The sequence below is a fragment of the Meriones unguiculatus genome, chromosome 4 (genome assembly GCF_030254825.1).
Source record: "Meriones unguiculatus strain TT.TT164.6M chromosome 4, Bangor_MerUng_6.1, whole genome shotgun sequence".
In the NCBI taxonomy this organism is placed as follows: Eukaryota; Metazoa; Chordata; class Mammalia; order Rodentia; family Muridae; genus Meriones; species Meriones unguiculatus.
The window spans coordinates 50,260,828-50,282,181 of NC_083352.1; the positions used below are offsets into that span (position 1 = coordinate 50,260,828).

Consider the following 21,354-nt stretch of genomic DNA (forward strand, 5'->3'; position numbering starts at 1 on the left):
TTGTCTCTGTCTCTTGAATGCTGGAATTAAAGGCATGTTCCACAGTCTTCTTATGAACACTGATTTTTATTTAGTTTGGGTATTTGCAGAGGTGTGTTTAAATCTGAGACTCCAGGCTGGAGAGATGGCTCAGTGGTTAAGAGGGCTGTCTACTCTTTCAAAGCACCCAGGTTCAATCCCCACCACCCACATGGCAGCTCATAACTGTCTATAATGCCAATTCCAAGGGATCTGACACCTTCACAGTAATGCACATAAAATAAAAATTAAATAAATTATTAAAAAAAATCTGAGACTCTGCCTAACCTTCCCATGGTGACTATCTTAAAATTTTCATGAATAACAATAGAGTCCTAATTTCTCCATATATTTTCCAACATTCCTATTACCTATCTTTTTAAATTATAGTCATCCTAGTAAAAAGTGTTATCTACTGGGTTTTAGTTTGCATTCCTATAATAACTAATGATGTCAAATATATCTTTTGCAAGTTTAGTAATTAGTAGTCACCTGATTCTTAGCATAAACTAAGGCTTGGTATCCCATGCACAATGGAATAAACTTTTGTACATGCACATATATATATGTGTCTGTGTATTTCACTGTTTTGTAGTTCAGCCTCAGAATCAGTAATCTAACCACATGTGAACACCACAAGGTTGGTTAATTAGAGATTGTGTATGTAAATAAGTGACTTCTTTGTTCATTACCCTTTGGAGTCACAGAAAAAAGTAAATATAGTGAGTCAATTTCTACATTCTGTGACCTCTTTTATACCATGCCATAGACATGGCTGATTAACATGAAAAAAAATCTACTTGCCCCCTCCTTTATATTTTCTAGTGGTTCCTTTGCCTAAAGATGAACACTAAATTTCTTTGTAAGCTGCCAGATAGCATCATCCTTGTTCCTGCCTTAGATCCTGTAATGCTTGTCATTATCCTGCCAAAGGTCTTTGTGCCTTAGCCCCTCCCTTCTTCTGCTTAATACTTGCTAAACTTCAATGCTACTTTCATAGACTTTCCTTCCACCTTCATCGGTAACGTGATTTTGTTCTTGAGCACGTTTTGTCATCATGTTGTGTTGTTTAATTTTGTCTCTCTCTACACTAAATTTCCTGAGAGCAAAGACCACATTTCTACTGCTAAACTCAATGCTTGGCATTGTCAACTAACATTTCTTGAATAAATACCCAACTTGTTTGTAAGTGCAATCGATTTCATGACACGGTTGTCTTTTAAAAGAAATACTAAACCACATGTTATGTCAACTTGAGTACATCTGGAATTAACTAAAACCCAAGTGGCTGGGTACACCTGTGAGGGATTTTTTTCTTAATTAAAACATTTGAAGTTAGAAGACCCACTTTTAACCGGGATCGTTTGAGGTGGGAAGATCTACCTTTAATCTGGGCCACGCCTTCTGCTGGCAGCCTATTTGAAGGACACGAAAGGAGAAGCTTGCTCTTTCTGCCTGCGTGCTTTTGCCCTCCCTAGAAAATTTCTTTACTGGCTTTAGATCCTTCTACTTCCGGATTCTGCAAATCCCGAGGAAGACCGGCGGAGACATCCAGCCTCACCTATGAGGAGGGGCAGCCTCCAGAGCACAGCCTTCTGGAAACAATGCCTACATATTGCTCCTCCATTTTGCTAGCAAGGACAACCTAGGTTCACATTCTTAAGCTTTCAGAGCTATCTTCTACCCAGCCCCTTGAGACATTTTCCTAATTGTCTGTTAACTGGTTAAACTTGCTGTTACCTTAACTGAGGTGCCTAAATTATAAACATATATTGCCTGCGAAGTCCTCACTTACTACAGATGACTTGCTTCTTTACTCCCTTATCACCTTGAGGTTCAGACAAAATGTCTAGAAGCATGAATTAAGGACCTTGGATTCCAGAATGAATGTCTTGGAAAATCAAGACTTTGAGGCCAGGTGTCCTGGATCAGCCTCGAACAGAAACTCCCTTGCTTAACCCATAATGTCAAAATTTGATTGGATGACCCTGACACTCACCAATGCCCTCTGGCCTTGCAGGTTTTCACCCTTCAAATATACAATATAGCTGCCCCTCGGGAGGCAGTGCAGATCCCAAACTGGCTGCGTCCCTGAGCTCAAAAGATGAAGCTTCCATTTTAAGCTTCTGTATCTGAAGGGAGTTTTCTCGGCTTCCATCCTGAAACTAACGTCATGCACTAAACAACTTCTAGTTTCTTGGGCCTTCTATTGTTAGTCAGCTCTTGGGCTAACTGGACCACAGCCTGTAGGCCATTCTAATAAATCCCCTATATATAGACTCATTCTGTTTGTTCCTCTGGAGAACCCTAGTACACATAAAACTTAAACATATGATCGAAAAGTGTAACATCGGTGATTTCACTTACATTGCTATTTGAATAATAAACTCAGATTTGGTTAGTTTAGGTTTGTGTGTGTCTCTCTGTGTGTATACTTTAGAGATCAGTTGCAACTGTCATTTATTAGATGTAAAATTTCAGGTGTAGACACAAACATTTTAAAAGCAATGACTAATAAAATTATGGGACCTGAGCCAGGCATGGTGGTACATGCCTTTAATCCCAGACAGAGGCAGATGGATCTCTTGAGTTCAAGGCCCAGTCTGGTCTATGTGGTGAGTTTCAGGACCTTCAGGCTACACCATCTGGGAAACCCCGTCTTACAAAATCACAAACAAAACTCCCCAACCAAAACAAAAAAATCAAACCAAGCTAAAAAGCAAATCTGGGACCCTTAAAACAGGAAAACCACCTCCCCCTCACCCCTTATTTTTCATTGCGGTGAAACATGAAAGCTGTGTGAACCACTGTTTGCAGGCTTTAAGTATATTTCGCAATGCCGAACAATCATTCATTTCCAAGGAAAACAGCTTTCAAGTCTAATTTTTAACAAAGACTGCTGGTTCTGAGCAGTATGGAGACGGAACAGGTGGGCGGCCCAGGAGGCGCAAGCGAAGTTGCTGAGGGGAAAAAAAAAAAAAAAGATTTAAAATCCGTAAAAACAGCGCCGCCACCCTCGGGCCAATCGGCGAGGGGGAAGGGAGAGCAGTCAACAGCCCAAACCGGAGGCCGACCAGGCAGGCCGGGGCGGGCGGGCTCCTCCCTCCGCGGGAAAGGCGGCCGGGCCGGCCAGGTGAGGGAGGCCGGCGGCGGGCTGGGGCGCGGCGTGGCGAAGCGGGGTCTCAGGGGCCGGCCGAGGCGGACGGCGGGGACGCGTTCGTGTGTTTCCGCCTGGCCCCGGGACGACGGGCCCCCCCCGCCCGCCCCCTCGGCCGCAGCCGCGCCGCCGCTCCGCACCGCACGCTCCCCACGTGTTTTATTCTGTGATGAACTCCCATCGCGCTCCCGGGAGGCCGGGCGTGGGCCGGCTCTGGGTGACGACGTCCAGGCCATGGCCGCGGGAGGCGACATGGCCGCGGGAGGCGCCAGGACTGGCGCCTTGCGTCGCTCCGGGCCGGCCAGGCCGACGCCATGTTTTTTTACACCTGAGGAAACTTGCGCCGGCGGCCCTACGTCGCAGTTTTAAATCTGGCGGGGGGCTGGTGGGGGGGGCAGTTCCCCTCGGGCCAGCCACACCCCTGTTTACAGCCTCAGCCAATCAGCGGAGGGCCCGCCATTTTTCAAACGCTTTTCCTGCCGCCAATCAGGGTCGAGCAGTACATTCCTCCCTAGACCGGTTCCAACGGGTCTGGGAGTTAACGACCTGGGAGACCCACCGAACCTGCTAGGCTGAAGCTTGAGGGCCGGGCCTGGTCAGGAGCTGACCAATCAGAAGCTTTGTCTGCGGGGGGGCGGGGATTCTCCGGGTTTGAATAATCGTCGGGGCCAATCAGAGGGGAGGGGGCGTGGCCGGAGACTGGTCTGGTCAAGTTGCCGTGGCGCGGAGGAGTCTGCAAAACAAGAGGCTGAGGATTGCGTTAGCGATAAGCCAGTTCTCGCCGGAGCTTGGGGAAGGAAGTCTCTCTGTCGGGCCTTGAGGGAAGAGCTCTCGCCAGGTAGGAGTCGGCCGAGAGCCGCCGGGGCTCCGCCGCCCGGGCCTTTCCGCCTAAGACGGGGACGCTTTCGGCCCGCGGCACGGCGGCTCCGGGCTCCGCGGCGGGCGGGCGGGCGGAAGGACGGGGCTCGGGGTCCGGGCCGGCGAGGGCCGGGGAGGTCGGGCGGGAAGCCGCTGGGCCCGGCCGCGTCTCTCTGCTTTTTTTCCTTTTTTAAAACCGGGGGCCTCGCGCGCGTGGCGCGGCGCGGCGCGGCGGGCGCGCGGCTTCTCCGTCAGGGGGGCGCGCGGGCTTCGGCGGCGGCGGCTCTCGGCCTCGGCTTGGCGGCGGCGGCGGGTCGGGGCCGGGCGGGGCCGCGCCGGGCCGCGCGCGCCGGGGAGGAGGGGCGCGGGTTTGGGCGGGAAGCGGGCCCCGGCCCCCCCTCCCCGTCCCCCCCTCCCGGCGTGGCGAGGCCGCCGGCCACTCGGCCCTCTCCCCTCGGCAGGTCGGACGCCGCGCGCCGTCAGCATGGGCAAAGGAGACCCCAACAAGCCGCGGGGCAAGATGTCCTCGTACGCCTTCTTCGTGCAGACCTGCCGGGAGGAGCACAAGAAGAAACACCCCGACTCCTCGGTCAACTTCGCCGAGTTCTCGAAGAAGTGCTCCGAGAGATGGAAGGTGAGGGGGGCGGGAGGCCCGCGCTCGGCGGGCGGCTTCCGGGTGGTTTTTTTTCTTGTGTGTGTGTGTGCGTGCGCGCATGTTTTTTTTTTTTTTCTTTTTTGGCGGGGCGGCTCGCAGGGGAAGTTGGAGCTTGCCCGCTCCAGTGACTTGAGGAAAAATGTTCTGACGAAGCAGGAATTTTTTAAAAGGCCAGCGAAGCACGGCGCCGTTAGTAAAAACAAAACAAAAAAAAAACCGAGGACTTGGTTGTTTAGGCACGTAATATTCTGCTGGTTTAGTCGACTTGTTTGTGTGTCCCCTTAATATCTTACGTGCTCGGGCAGCTAAGAAACGTAAAAGTTTTGCTGATGTGATAGTTTTCTGTCCCGTAGACCATGTCTGCAAAGGAAAAGTCGAAGTTTGAAGATTTGGCCAAGAGCGACAAAGCTCGTTATGACAGGGAGATGAAGAACTACGTTCCTCCCAAAGGGGATAAGAAAGGGAAGAAAAAAGATCCCAATGCTCCGAAAAGACCACCGTAAGTTTATCACTAACCTCCTGGGAGGCTTCTCCCCCCACCCCCTCCTGTTTGTTAACTGTTGTTTCCTTTCAGGTCTGCCTTCTTCCTGTTTTGCTCTGAACATCGCCCAAAGATCAAAAGTGAACACCCGGGCCTGTCTATTGGAGATACTGCAAAGAAGCTGGGTGAGATGTGGTCTGAACAATCTGCCAAAGATAAACAGCCGTATGAGCAGAAGGCCGCCAAACTAAAGGAGAAGTATGAAAAGGTACAGTGCTATTTACATACACTGCATACATGAGAGCTGCAGAAAGTTGGCAAGTTTATGTCATCAGCATTTGGCAGTGTTTGAAAAAGCCTAATGAAACTTAAGCAGTTAACCTTTCTGTTCATTTAGTGTTTGGCCCTCTTTAAATTTCCTAACTATACACACTCATTGTAGTTGTGTAAATCGATATTAGAAGAGGGTAAAGTGCCAGCTACACTTTATGTAGTTGTATCTAAAAATGTAATGTGTTGGAAGGGGTTATATGTGTGCAAAGTAAATTGTCAGTAAAAAGCCTGATCCAAGGCAGCTTCTATCATTTTATCAGATTATGCTTTCCAAAGCGTAAAAGGAGCAAGTTCTCTCAAACCTGAGTTAATGTGAATACCAGCTAATAAGGTTATTGGCCAATTTTAGGTTATTTACAATTAAATAGTTTTTCACACTTGAGTAATGAGACAGGATGCTGATTTTGCTTTGACAATATTTCAGGATATTGCTGCATACCGTGCCAAGGGTAAAAGTGAAGCAGGAAAGAAGGGTCCTGGTAGGCCAACAGGCTCAAAGAAGAAGAATGAACCAGAAGATGAGGAGGAGGAGGAGGAGGAGGAAGAAGATGATGAAGATGAAGAGGAGGAAGATGAGGATGAAGAATAAGTGGCTGTCCTAAAATGTGTGGAGTGTTTGTGCTCAGGCAATTATTTTGCTAAGAATGTGAAATTCAAGTGCAGCTCAACATTAGCTTCAGTATAAAAACTGTACAGATTTTTGTATAGCTGATGAGATTCTTTGTAGAAAAATACTTTTTTAAAATAAAAAGGAGTTTGTAGCTTTTTCAGGGGCTACAAAGTACAGTTAGATTTAAAGCTTTTGATGTTGAATGTTCCTAAATATTTAATGGTTTCTTTAATTTCTTATGGTAGCAAAAAAAAAAGCGAAACTTCATAGGAATTTGTATTACCAGTAAATTTTTTTAGGATGTTGAATTTTTTGTTTTGTTTTTTTTTTTTAAATTTGTAATAAAATAATGTATATTAATTGCATTGTGTTTGTATTAATGTTTTTCCTTAAATATAGGTGGAGCCATGGCCTTGTTAAGTCTTTTTACACAGTTAAGCTTTATGTTAGTCATTTTCGCTGTTAAATTAATTTCTCTGATTTTTGTGTTTAGACAAAAGGGACAAGTTCTTTTAAAATCATAGACTAGGACATAATTATCAGCAACAAGTTAAAACTGAGTGTTAGGGAAATTCTGGCTTGATTACCAGAGTAAATAGACTTTCAAACAGTTCTGTGATTGTGCTAATTATAAGCCTGACGATTATCCATTCAAATTTGGGGGAGGAGGACCTGATTTTAAGATTTCAGGCTTTAGGTGGTTTAGTGTACTTGAATGTTTTAGATAATGCATTAGATATACAAATGTGGGTCTTAACAGCATTTTTTAGTCACTGAATGTTAGTACCTATTTGAGGTGGATAGGTCTTAGCTCATGGTACCGAAATGTCAAGGCCTAAAAGGAGATGAAGTGACCTTGAATGGCAGGTAGATAACGCTAGAAAGGACTGGGAGGAGAACTGAGAATTCTGGCCTGTGTGGCTATATATGCAGGGACACCGTCTTCCCAAAGAGCAAATGCTTCAGTGGCATAAAATGAAAGGATATATGATAATCAGATAGTTAACCTTTTTCAGCCTTGGGTTTTCAAGACTTAAGTCCAAGAATGTAAGCATATGCATATACATACACAACAGTGCTGAGAAGTGAAAAGAACTTTTACAGGAGCCGCTGTCTTTTAGAATGTCTGCATAGTATCCCATTGAATAGGTTGTAATTTAGTTCCCTAAAAAGGCTTTCCCTTTTAAGTTAATCCAGCATTCCAGAGGCAGAGGCCTGAAGATCTGTTCGAGGCCAGCCTGGTCTACAGAGTGAGTTCCAGAGACAGCCTAGGCTACATGGAGAAAAGGTGCTGCTTTCAGTAATTTTGTAGCTTCCTACCCCACTTTACAAATATTGTGACTTTATGTGTGAGAAAAGTCCTATTAAAGAAGAGTATGAAAAAAGAAAAAAGGAATAACAGGGCTAAAAGGCATAGATGATAGAGCTTGCTGCTTAAAAGAGTAATCCCACTTTAGTTTTTAGCAGTGCTGGAGCTTGAACCAGGGCTGTATACATGCCAGGCAAATGAACTAATAACTTTAGCTAACTTCAGTGGCCTATTTTCTCCCAAACTTCTACTTGAAGTTTGTTAGAGACTGCTCATGGACTTTAGTAATTCAACAAAGCCTGACAAAATTGCTCATAGTAGCAGTACCTGTTCCATCAGTATAGTGGTTCTTAAATTTCATAAGTTATTCTAATATATTTCACATGTATCACATTCCGAAACGATTAGTATTTTTTTTACATCTGAGGGTGTTTGCTGTGATCATTTAAGTCTTTGTGGAGACTTGTATTAAGGAAAGTGGCCCTTGGTAAGAATATATGTATATATAAATACAAAATGAATACATATATAAAAATATAAACTGATTTTTTTCTTTGACTTTTTTAATGCACGGATTTATTTGAATGTAGTAAATGTTTAACTTTTGTGGCTTTGGGAAGCCTATCTCCGTCAAAGACCAAAAACAATTGTCCTTTGGTTTCTTTAAAAAAAAAAAAAAAAAGCAAGGCTGGGGAGATTGCTCATCACCTGTTGCCCAAGCCTAGTGATTGGAATTCAATTCCCAGATAAACTGAAAAAGCTGTGTCTGACCTCTATATGTGTGTCATGGTCATTCGCACACAGACATTATAAACGTGTACGCTTGTGTGCATGGGGACAACGTGTAAATGTTGAAAGTTTGTAGGAGTTGGTTTTCTTTTAGCATGTGGGACTTGGCAACTCAGGTTGTCAGGCTTGGTTGGCAGTGAGCACCTTCACCTGCTGGGCAACCTCACTGGCGACACGAATATTTCTAAGAGTATCACGAGTAGTAAATAAGTACAACATCTTAAATCTTTGACTTCCCATTTGCCGGTGGAGGGGCATGCTTTTATTCCTAGGCAGAGGCAAGTGGATTTCTGAGTTAGTGTACAGCCTGGTCCACAGAGCAAGTTCTAGGACAACCAGGCCTACACAGAGAAACCCTGTCTCCCCATTACTTTGTGACATGAAATGTTTTATTTCTCAGCAAGGAAAAAAAAGTAAAGGAACTATTAGGACATTTCTTAAGACTTAGTTAAAGGTGAAGCAATACTAGAAATGAGCCTGTTTTAAATTATTTTTTCATGAGATTTGCAGTGGGAATGCCATTTTAGAGATTTGTGTGTTGGGTGATAAGTGTAAGGCCCAGACACTAGATGGGAAAGGGCTGGAAGTGATGAGCTGTTCCATATTGCTGTATCTTACTGGCAGAATGTTCTACGCGGATTTATAAACCGGAGTGTTAAGATAAATGGGAGGAGCATTATTTTTAACTCTGTCTTGTTGGGCAGAAATGGTATAAAATTTGTAGATTTCCCAAAATTTCAAGTAGAATCAGAAATCTTAAGTTTATAAACACTGAAATCTGTATTCCTGGCAATACAATCATGTTAGGGTCAAAGAAAACATGCATAGTTAAGAGTCCATCCATGACATGAACGTTGCCGCTTCTATGATGGTTCACAGAAAAATTTCCCAGGGTGCTCAGTGAGCTTCACTGCTCCTGGGCCTCCACCACCTCGTGGTGAGCTTCCCTCCTCGATACCACACCTGTAGAATAGCACAATTACAATGTTCATTTTAAAAGTGAAAAATCAGGGGCTGGAGAAATGGCTCAGCTGTTAAGAGCATCGACTGCTCTTGCAAAGGACATGGTGATTCACAATTGTAACTTTTCAGTTCCAGGAGTTCTAATGGCCTCAGGCACCAGGAGAGCATGTAGTGTACAAACATAAATGCATAGAAAACACCTATACATATAAACTGGTGAAATAATACTTAGAAAAAAATTAAAAGTAAGGAATGACTTAGGTTCCCAGTAGTGCCAAATTTCAAACCGATTCACCAAATTTTAGAACTGGAAATGGTTTTCACCTGTCCAGTCTCCTTTACTAAGGCAGTGTCTCAGTAGGTTGCCCTGGCTGGTCTGGACACTGTAAACCAGCCCGAGTTCCAAATTCAAGAGACTTCTTCCTGAGTGATAAGCTCTGAAGGTGTGTGCCCAGAAACTAGTTAAATTTGTAGCTCAGGAAACTGATAATAATCATTCATCCATTCACTCATATATATGCATTCTCTGACTTTCCATATTACCAAAAGAGATGAGGTGTTTTTATACAAAAACAAGCAGTCTAACGACCATAAATACAAATATAAAGGGGATAGGGGGACAAGACTGTAGAATTAAAAAGCGGCAGCAAGGAGCTTACAATTGGGAACAATTTTACTGTTTTGGTAATAGTACACAAGTCACATATCCTCTTGGTAAAATGTTAAACTAGGTGCATAGTGCTCACTTAATCCCAGCCCTCGGGAGGTGGGTGTGGAAAGATTAGATAGAAGTTCAACATCATCATGAAGGATACATAACAATCTTGAGGCCAGTCTCAGATAACATGGCCTTCTGTCCAGGAGTTTAATCCTTAACTCCGACAGGAAACTCAAGACAGACAAGTAATTTAATTTATATTTTATGTGTGTGCAGCTTGCTGTATATCTTAGTTACTTTTGGTATTTATAAAAAGTACTGAATAAAGTCCCTTAGGATTTGGCCTTCTCACTTAATATGGTATCATTAAACCTTGCCCCTAGTTTATCCATGCTCTTCATTGTATACCATTACTGATTATGATTGTCAACTGTGTGTAGTAGCGCATGCTTTTAAACCCAGCACTTGGGAGGCAGAAGCAGGTGGATCTCTGAGTTTGAGGTCAGCCTGGTCTACAGAGAGAGTTCTAGAATAGCCAGAGCTATATAGTGAGAGTGACTTGAAAAAAACGAAAACAAAACCATTATATGATTGTCATATTTTATCCACTCTATCATTAGGCATTTCGCCATTTATTCTTTTCTGCTGCAACAGCAGACACCCACTGTCTTCTCAGCTCAGCAATATTAGGGCTCTTGATCTTCATTCTTTGTCTCCCAGGTAGACAAACATGGTAAACATGGGGTTCAGCTTGTGTTTGTCTTTCACCTCTCTCTCTCTAACATTTATGTGCTGTGGTGTTTTACCTGCATGTATAACTATGAAGGTGCCAGATTCCCTGAAATTGGAGTTACAGACAGTTGTGAACAGCCATGTGGGTGCTGGGAACTGAAGCTAGGTTCTCTGGAAGAACAGCAAGCGCTCTTCACTGCTGAGCTCTCTCTCTGGCCCATTGTTTCTTCTCTTAAATGCAGCACACTGCTTTGCCTGCTGTACAGTCCCTGACAACAGTTGCCCATGTGTTTGTCATTTTAAGGTTGGTTAGGGATAGCAGGTAAAGTCCAATACCAATGACTATGTCAACTTTTCTACTAAAAGTTTTATTTAAGGCACTTACTCCTTAATAAAGCTAGAGTTTACCATTGTCAAAAGCCCATGTAACACTTCATTTAAAATACTACTGAAAGCCACAGCTACACAGGTTGCATGATGGGAATGCGGCAGATAGAACAATTTCTTCTCTGGGATCATCATTTCATGTACAGCTTTTTTAACCACCCAGCTTCATTTCCCTTGTGAAGTATGGGCCATAATACCTGAAATGTATAATACATCCATCCATTCACACGCTGCCTTTATTGGGGTCTGCAAAGGAGCAGTCTTACTACAATAGAAATCAGAAAATTAGTAACACTTATGTTAATGACCTTGATCATGTGCTGAGAACTGTATATAAGTACTTTAGGCACACTGGCTCATTTAACCCTGAAAATCCTATGAAGCAAGCATTGTAAATGAGAAAGCTGTGCTATAGAGCTTATGTCACACACACAAGGCATCTGTAGTGGAACAGAAGTTCAAACAGGTAAGTTCGAACACTGTTATGCTACCATTCAGTTGAGCAGATTATAATATCTTCTACTATAAAAAGTAAGAAGGCCCCTGCTGCAACTCTGCTCAAAGGCAGTCACTTAAAGAAACCAAAACTTACTAACCTCAATTATAGGCAATCCAAAATCTTAGAGAGAATTACAAAACAGTTCTTGATCTACTTTAGAAAGGCCTTTCTTGAACCTCTAGTCCCAGGGATAAGGGCCCTCACAAACAATTTAAACTTCTGTCTGGTTCTTGAATCAGATTCATTCTCTGCTCAACACTTTTAATTTCCATGTACCCAAACTTTTGACTCTGACAAGATACTAGCCTTGTTTTTCACTGACTTGTATAGAAGATTTCTTTTTCTTTTCTTTTCAGTGTTTAATCGTTGGTGGCCCAGAACTCTATGTAAACCAGGACACAACCTGTCTCTGTTCTAAGTGTTACCCTGCCCCAATTTTATATAAGGCTGCTGCAATCACATTCTGTTTAGAAATGAAAAATATCCCTTGTGAGATAATCTCTGAGTAGTCACTTACTTTTACTGTCTGTATCCACGTTGTCTCTTGATATGGTTTGCTTTGTAGACAAAGTCCTATGGACGATTTCTAGTTTTGTTTTGGTAGCCTTTCACTCCCTTGGATTCTTTCGTTTGTTGATGTGCCATTTTGATTTGAAAATGTTTGCTGTCGATAAGCAATATTATTAAAGCAGTTGCTGCCAAGAAAGATATTCTTTCCTGAGATTATATTTTATCATTTAGATAGGTTATGTAATCAAAATGCTAGAAACAAGGAACCCAAAAGACTGTAAAAAGAAATCTTTATGTTTCCATTCTCCAGGTAGCTATGTGCAGCACACAGAGCAGAATTCTAAGCAATACTCAGACACAGTCATCTAATGAGTATAGTTTGTATCATTTCAGCTGTTAACCCTACATCCTGTAAATAAAAAGCCGGAGTAATGTTTTTTTTTTTCCCTTGAGGGTAACCTGGATATTTATTTTTCTCTCTCTCATTCTTTTTTTTAAACCCATGTAATTTTTTAAGTGTGCAATTATATACAGAAATAATTACAAGTACTGAAAATCTATGAATTAAAATACAATATTTTATTTTTTTCACCTAAAAAACAAGCAACCCAGAATTAAGATATACATAAGCTTCTCAAGTTTACCCTAATAAAATTCTGAATATTTGTACAATTTCTACAGAAACATACAGTGTATCAAAATCTGCATAAATCAAATTTATAAAATGTGTAGAAATGCATAGTGATATTATCAACTTACAAAGCAAGGATATGGGGATTTTTTCCAAAGCGGCCTGAAGTACAAAATAGTTATTATGGCGGCAGCTTCTGATGTTGTCATGTGTGGTAAGGTTTCTGATTTCAATATATAGAATCATGTTCATACAGTATCCTAACAAACTGTACTAAAACAATTTACCCATAAAATTACATGCACAGTTCGTGTGCCGTCTTTCTTTGCCTATGCATAGATACAAGGTTAAAATCTATTTAACATGGAAAAAATGGTGTCAATTTCAAACACAAATAATTCTCTTAGTTTCCTTTTTTTATAGTGGATTTATTTGCAATTATATAAGGATATAAATGCATTTCTTTTTTTTAAAATATCCCTAGAGATGAAAGTTTAAATAGTTGATCACAGATCAGTAGCAAAATACAAACTGATAATTCAAAATTATAAATAAAACTATTTCAGGATGTTTAATTTTTATTGTCCAAATTAAAGAACTAAGGTTGGAAGAAAAATTGTAAGCTATTCTTCTAAACAAATGTAGGCTTTTTTTTTTCTTTTCCTTTTTTAAGCTTTAATTAAAAAATTTCCTTCTGGCAGTATTTTGTTAATTTCTTTCATTGATACCATGATTACAAGATCAAAAATGCTTAATTTACTTGTCCCCCTCTTATCACATTGTGTTTTCTTCTCTTTCCTTTTTGGCACTCAGTGTAGACATTTTAATTTTGGGGGTTAATAGACTTCCTATTAAAGTTTGCAACATTTGGTTCTTAAAGTAGGTATTGTTTTAACAAATGTTCGAGTTACATCTTCTTTTTACTGGTGAATATTAAAGAAAATTACATTCCCTAAAAATGAAATTATGGAGCCCTACAGAACTAACATCTAACTTAGCAGACCATAGTTCACATTTGTTGATGATCTGTATTCTTAGATAATAAGATCTAAGAGTAGAAAATTAGATACTAATTTTCCTAAATTAAAAAAAAATGTGCATGGAGTTTCATTTGAATGAAGACAAATGAAGTGTCAACTCATCTTGGTTTCACAGCTTTCGCTGCACTGCAGTTTTCTAAGGCTTCTATCTATCAAGGGCTTGGGAATTCTTACCTCAGAACCAACTTTGAAGTTGTTCACACTAGGGCTTTATTGTGTTGTTACCCTGTCCTCAATCCCCTTTTCAACTTTGAAACTGAGAATTATTTCTAGTTTTCTATAGTGAAAGATACTGGGGAAAGTGGATGCAAAATATAGGTGGCCAATTTTTCTTTAGCAGGAAGACCCCTTTGCTAGTCTAGAAGTTGGTGTGGACAAAGGGCACTGAGAATACTAGCAGGCAAGGGGGTTAATGCCACAGAATCTTCAAGCCCTATGCAATGGCCTTGAGATGGTCCCCACTGTCATTCTTGTTGCAGCCATACAACATTCCACTTGGGAGCCAATGGCAGCCCAGAAATCCATGTCTGAGTAACAGATGCATTCCTCATACAGGTGACAGTCCACCCACTGTTACCATCATATAAATTTCACTATAAGCTCTCAAAAAATATACTGAGAAATGAAAGAGGCACTAAATGTGTTGAAATTCACCTTTCAAACAAGCAGCATGACGGAAGGAAGGCCGCCGTGGCTAACAGCCCATGGCGGTGCTTCCAGAAGATGTAAAATTAAATAAAGACACAGCAGGTTGATAACCACCAAGTCATATATGAAAGTCTGGTTACTCCAACCTTTCCTTTTTTTTTTTTTTTTTCAAGTGTGTTAAAAAACAACAAGAACAACAACAAAAAACCAAACTGCCTTTCAGACCCCTGAGTGTATTCCCAAAGAAGACAACATATGCTTTAACTCAGTCTGGAAACCGAGTTAAAGGCACAGATTACCAACATCATCATAAAACGAAACAAACGATGTAAACATCTACAGAGTTTAAGGTAAAAGCAGTTTTGTAAACAGTAACTGCAGATGATAATGTTATTGTAAAATCACAGTTTATCAATATCTTTCCAACCGATCGAGAGCTTCCAGGTTTGGAGCTGGACAGAACTGATGATACTGGTTGCAGCAGGTTCCAGGCAGTTTTCAGTCCTCTCTAAGTGTCCTTGTCAGTAGGTAGATTGTTGGCGTCTTTGATTCTTTTTAAACACTATGAATGTTATTCATTTCCCACTTCTGAGTAGTTTTACCAGAGTCACAGTTGGAGATGAACACTTGATGCAGGACCTCTGAGCGATCTAAGCACTTGCCTGAAGGAATGTGAGAAAACCTGTGCAGGTTCTGGAGAGCATGGGGAAGGAAAGTACGTGTTAAATTTAGACTCTGACATCAGAAACCATTACTTAGCTTCCACAAAAGGGATAACTCAAATGCAATTCCCAAGACCTTTCTGCCTATCTTCATGCTGGATCTTTGTTCGTCTAATTTCTCTCTAAGGAAACTCATCCGAAGTAATTACTTACATACACTCTCCCGTTTTCCTTTCTGATAGCATTTTGCTTATTTTTAACTGCATTATTTTTCTTCTCTATGTTATAGAATAGCATGTTTTAGAGAGCTTCCACACTCCCAATGTATGTCACATAACTGGGCTCCAGAGGGTGATGGACAAATGTGTACCCAGTATCTTAAAGATAGCTAAAACACATAGATTCTATTTTTTTAATCTGGGAGTTGATACTGAGGATTACATTTATTGCTTTGTTGTACTTCTGAGTTCTATCGCCTGACAACATCCACTCTTTTGGAGCCAGGTTTCACTAGGTTGTCCAGGCTGACCTTGAACTCACAATCCTTCTGCCTCGGCCTCCACAAAACCGCTCATGACTTCTTGATGGTAAGCTTTTGGTCTGCTAGACTCTTTTACACTTCAAAAATTGTTGTTCTAACAGGTCTCTACCATTTCCTACTCGTCTTTTTCATTTATGAAGATAAACACTACTTATCTATCAGGATTTGTTAATATCCTTTCCAGCTGCTGATTAAGAAGACAGAGAGAGAGAGAGAGAGAGAGAGAGAGAGAAATAAATCAGGCCTTGGAAGCTAACTCTTTGGGTAGAGATACTCCTTTCAAAGCCTCATAACCCGAGCTCCATCCCTGAGCACCATATAAAGGTGGAAGGAAAGAACCACTTCTACAAAGTTGTCCTCTGACCTGTACACACAGCACAGGTTGAGAGTGTCCCTCTCCTCATCTATATCACACACACTACAAACAATAACAAGAAATAAAGATGACTTGACATGTTCATAATCCATGAAAGACAGGCACCTGGGAATATTACTACAGAATGCACAGTGCCTAACAACAACAGTGGAATATCAAATATTAAATGAGTAGAACTGAGAGCTTCTCTGGGTTCTTTCAGGTTAAAAAGGCTTTGCTAATGTTTTAATTCGTAACAAAACAACTTGTTTTAGCCAAATGTACACTTTGAAAATTATATATTACTGGGTGTGCAAATGAGTAGGTCTCTGACTCTTGTGCCTTCTCAGGTTCTTTTCCTTCTGTTTGTTTGTTTTCTCCAGTTTTGAAGGTTTTTTTTTCTTTAATCTTATTTTAATTTATTATTATTCCTAAGGAGCCTGTTTGTTTCCTAATGAAAGACAGAAAGGGAGTGGATCCAGATGGGAGGGGAGGTGGGAAAGAACTGGGAAGAGCAGAGGGAGGGGAAACCATAATTAAGATGTATTATATGAGAAAAAAAAATCTATGTGAGAAAATTCAATCAAAGGAAAAAATTATGTATTAATCCATTAATATGTTTGAATCTTTCCAGAAAGTTTTAAAATATGCACAGCACAAACAGAAAAGCAGCCCCAAGAGCCAGCAAGGGTCATGTGAATAGACTTGACCTTTTAAACAAGCAACTTCTGTTTTACTTTGTGGAGAAGGTTGAGGAAGCAGGAAGGCCTAGTGTCTAATTCTCTATCGCCACCTGCTGGACACCATGTGGCATCAATACCTTTCTTTTTTTTTTTTTTTTTTCCTGGATATTTTGTTTGTTTGCTTTTTTTTTTTTTAACTTTTATTAATTACACTTTATTCACTTTGTATCCCCCCATACGCCCCTCCCTCCTCCCCTCCCGGTCTTTTTATACTGCTGATCCTTTAGTGAATGAGTGAGTGATTAATTTACATTTTTAACATCGGATTTAGATCTCAAAACAACAATGCAAGCTGTCTCCAGGAACACCAGCAATCTTGAGTTTCTGAAATTAGCACTAACTCTTCATGCCTATCCTGATGGTCTCGATTCATAATAATGACACTGCTCCAGTAAGTGATGCCTCATTATAGAGCAGTGATTCACCCAGAGCCCAAGTAAACCTGTACAAATAACTACTGCAGAAAATCCAAGTCATGAACATGGACAGTTGATCTTCAAAATTTATCCATTTAAATCCTACCAGCTATTTGTTAGTGATGTGACAGCATATATTATCCCAGGAGCTGGGACTCAGCATACCTTGAAGTACTGCCATTCCTTAAATTCATTTAGGTTACAGTGTGTAATCATGACTTTGGATCCATCCGGCCCTTTTGTCAAACACTGATCATATTGCATGAGCTGATTTGCTTCATTGATTCGGAAAAGCTATTGAACAAACAACAAACAAAATGGAGATAACTTTCTTGCCAATATTTTTTACAAAAAGAAAAAAATTAAATTGAAAAACTAACTTATTCTATAATTTTTGTGCATGTTGGGAACCATTAGTTTACAGACAAGAATTAGTTAATTACATCCTTAATTCTTTAGCCTCTAATATACAGAATGGGTAATTAACACATATTCAACATCAACCAACAATAAAAAATTAAAAACTAGAAATAGGCCTAATAGTGTTTCACAACTGAAATTAGACAAATGAAAAATACCTATATAAAGAGGCAAGAAAATATACACATAAAATACATGGTACCGGCAGCAATATTAATAAGCAATCCTATTAAGAAAAAGTATGGCTTAATAAACCACATGTGTAAAACCTTAAAAGTTAGGCTCACTCAATTGTGATTAATATATGTTCCCACAGGAATATATATACTTTCATTACTTATGTGGAGACATTTCTACATTCTTATGTGAAAACCAACACTGATGATATTCCCTATGTAAGTGAAATGTTTGAGCAGTCAGCTTTACTGAATGTACTTATCAAGACAAAATTAATAAATTGAAGACCAGACTAAACTCTCTCTGTCTGGGACAGGGAAGTTTGTGGTTCTCAGTGTTGCCCAGTGAAGAAGGAAGATGGCTTACCTGGTTCCCGCCCATCCGATGGCAGGGTCCGAGTTCCACGAAGCCTCCGTTTCTTTTCCCCATGCTATCAATGCAGTATGCAGTCTCCAGGCCTCGTATCTAAGGGTACAAACCGAACCAACACACAAGAAACAGTATGGTTTATAATCAACTAGCACCTGATTGAAAGATTATCAAGCTCAATGTCCATGGCACAGAGTGCAGGGCTGTTGTAGCGCCTGCTGTCACTGGTGTCACCAACCTTTACGTGTGTCAGCACCACCGTCTTTTTTGAAACCATGGTGTGCAGTCAACACTGAAGGGAGCTCATTCCACTTAAGGACACTAGCCCATGCTATGCTAGAAAACGCCACAGAAGAAACAAAATACAAGTTCCCCTAAGAAAGATTTCCGGACGAGAGTGTCCACGCGAATGAAGTGAACAGAGAAAAGTTCACCGACGCCAGCTAGGTTCTGGAACAGACCCTGCTGTCTGAGCCCTTGCTTTGGTGGCTACGGAGCACTTTTGGAGTAGCTGCCTCCAGGCTTCTCAGTACAAGGATAATGGCACATGGGCCCCACCACACTGCGTGGCTCTCCTCTAATTACCGTGGAGTAGTTAAACAAGACAAAGACAAACACAGGCTTCCATGTTTGGAATGCAATTTTGTGCAAAACTAACCACATTTGGAAGAACTCTATACTCATCTCAATTATGGGGCACTGTACTATTTGGAAAAAGTCCGTGATTCTATAGATATTGATGAGGAGGATAAGCGCTTTACAATACATGAAGACGAGCATGTCACGGTCCTCAGGACCATCACAATATGGGGCTCAAAAGGGGGTGTTTGTCCGTAGAGGAGAGAATGTGCAGACGAAGCAGCCTCTGCGCTGCCTGGGTGCTCTTAGACTTCTCAGGGGACAGCTTTTAAATGGGGCTTCACTCTGGAATGTTCAACAGATGAATGCAATGAATAATGGAAATGAAGCAAGGGATAGATGCCAGAATGTGGACAACTTCCTCTGAAGATGTATTTAGGACAGAGATGGTAACAAGAAGGGAAAACAGTCCTCATTCATTCATTCCTACATGTATGTGTTTATTCATCCATGAAATATTAAGTAACTACCATGTGGCAGGCACATTATAGTCTCTGATATGTAAGTGAACAAAATAAACACACTGGCTCTAGTGAGTAGAACTCCTAGTTTACAGCAAAAGAAAGGCAGAAAAGCAAAACCTGTAATAGATGAATAAAGTATCTATCATGTTAGTAATACCAGCTGTGGGGGCGGGGGAGCGGTCTAGAGAAAAACAAGAACATTAAGGAAGGGGCTAGGGAGTTAAGGAAGGTGTTAGATCTAGATCATTAAGAACACAGGTGGAAAAACTTGACAGAGGTGTAAGTCAACTGTTCGCTGTTCCAGCAGATGTCTAAAGGAAGGCATTCTGTCTGAGGAACAGCAGAGGCAGGAAGTGTGAGGACGCATAGAAGGGCTGAAGTGGAGTGAGGCAAGCAGGGGCAGGTGAGGTGAGAGGAACGAAAGGACCTATTTCCCCAGAAAGGACCCTATTTTCCCCAACCAACCAGGTGTCACTACAGGTCTTCTTAAAGAGAGGTGACATGACCTGATTCGCATGTCCAAAGCCACTCTGACTGTTTGTGCTGTTTAGAACAGGCTGTAGTAAGAGCAAGTTAGTTTTGAGGAGAGATGATGGTGACTTCGTCAAGGTACGGAAGAACTAGATTCTGAAATTGATGCAAGAATGGGAAAAAGGGATTCAACGAAGACTCCCAAGTTTTTGGGATGAGCAATAAGCCAAGATGGGATGGAGAGGGAGAACAGGAGCTCAGTTTGAAGTGCACTGAGATTGAATTGATATATTCAAGTAAAGACATCAAGAATATGGGAGCCAGGAGTGGTGGCAAATGCCTTTAATCCCAGCACTTGGGAGGTATAAGCAGGTGGCTCTCTGTGAGTTTGAGGCTAGCCTGGTCTACAAATTGAGTTCCAGGACAGCCAGGGTTATACACAGAGAAACCCTATCTTGAAAAATCAAAACAAAACAACAACAACAAGAAAAGAATAAGGCTGAATGTATTTGTCTAGGCTCTGGGAGAGAAAGTTGAATTGAAGATCAAATCTAGCAGCCATTTGTACAAAGGTGTATTTAGACCAGGGGATTGACTGAGGTCAAAGCAGAATTTCTTCCACACAGAGGGTTTCTGGGAGATTAAAATGTAACTAAGTGTGATCTGGACTCCCCCAAATTAATTTTTTCCTAGTGGGTTACTAGCTTGTTATAACAGGAGAGCTGAAATAAGAGAGCAGAGGAAAGAAAAAGGCATTGAAACACAAAGTACAAAGGCAGTAATTTCAGTGTCCCCTGTGTTTCTTCTTATTCCCAAACCTGAAACTCTGGAGAGTCTTATGAATGGATTCAGACCTCTCTTGTTGGCCTGTATTTCTCCTTATATGGCTGCAGTGTCATTGAACTACATGCTAACAGTCTCCAGATGTTCATCTCCAGAAAGGCCTCTTTTCTGGGGTTCAGCTCAAGATCTTCAGTCACCAGGAGCTGACAGTTGAATCTGGCAGTCCTGTATGTGCCGAACAGCAACAGACGGAAGTGTTCTTTCTCAACACCTCCACACTTGCCTTCTACTGTGCTCCCGATCACAACCAACGACTCAACTAGAAAACTACAACATCCCAGCCCTAACCGTTCACATATTGATCTTCCCTACCCTGTCCCCACATTCTTATGACATCTGTGACTTACAGTGTGTGCCTTGTATGTCTTGTACCTTGTATATCTTGTACCACCTTCCTCTAAGCCACCACCATTTTCACCAGAGTGTCCCTGTCCATCCCTATTTCTACTCTAAACACTCCCAGCAGATGATTAAAACCAAAAAACATCAAACCTCACTGTTTTTCTGTTTTAAATTCTCCATGGACCACTCACCATCCTTAGAATGAAAGTCACTCGACCCAACACCCCGCCCAGCCATCCCATTTCACCAAAGTTTTTCTTTTCTGCTTCTCAAATGTGCAATGTGTTTTTGTGGTGGTTTGAATAAGAATGTTCCCGAGAGGTACTCTATCCCCAGTGGTTTGGCACTGTTTGGAGAGGCTTAGGAGGTGTGGCCTTACTGGAGGAAGTACGTCACAGGACCTGAATTTGGAGAGTTTGAAGACTCTCACCATTTCCAGTTCCCTTTCTGCTTGGTTAAAGATGAGAGCTCCTAGCTTGCTACTCCAGCTGCCATGCTTGTCACCATTCCTGCCACTTGTTCATTTTGACAGACTCTTTGCCTTTAGAACCACATGGCCAAATTCTTTTATGAATTTCTTTAGTCATGTTATTTTATCACAGAAACAGAAAAGTAACTAATGCAATTTCATGAC

General features: G+C 41.5%; 2 protein-coding genes across 3 annotated transcripts in view; one reads left to right on the forward strand and one right to left on the reverse strand.

Moving 5' to 3' along the window:
• The first annotated feature begins 3,879 nt into the window (after positions 1-3,879).
• On the forward strand, positions 3,880-6,472 carry Hmgb2 (high mobility group box 2). The gene is made up of 5 exons (XM_021648076.2): positions 3,880-4,013; positions 4,495-4,667; positions 5,042-5,187; positions 5,263-5,437; positions 5,927-6,472. The coding sequence occupies exons 2-5, from the start codon at positions 4,518-4,520 to the stop codon at positions 6,089-6,091; spliced, it is 636 nt and encodes a 211-aa protein (XP_021503751.1). The 5' UTR covers positions 3,880-4,013; positions 4,495-4,517; the 3' UTR covers positions 6,092-6,472.
• A 6,045-nt stretch (positions 6,473-12,517) lies between these two features.
• Galnt7 (polypeptide N-acetylgalactosaminyltransferase 7) overlaps positions 12,518-21,354 on the reverse strand; it is a 135,569-nt gene continuing 126,732 nt past the window's right edge. For both annotated transcript variants that reach the window (XM_021648080.2, XM_021648078.2), the window contains exons 10-12: positions 17,959-18,057; positions 17,161-17,289; positions 12,518-14,971 (exon numbers count right to left, since the gene is read on the reverse strand). In XM_021648080.2, the coding sequence (XP_021503755.1) occupies positions 14,834-14,971; positions 17,161-17,289; positions 17,959-18,057 (366 nt within the window). In that variant the 3' untranslated portion in view covers positions 12,518-14,833. The remainder of the gene's footprint in view (positions 14,972-17,160; positions 17,290-17,958; positions 18,058-21,354) is intronic.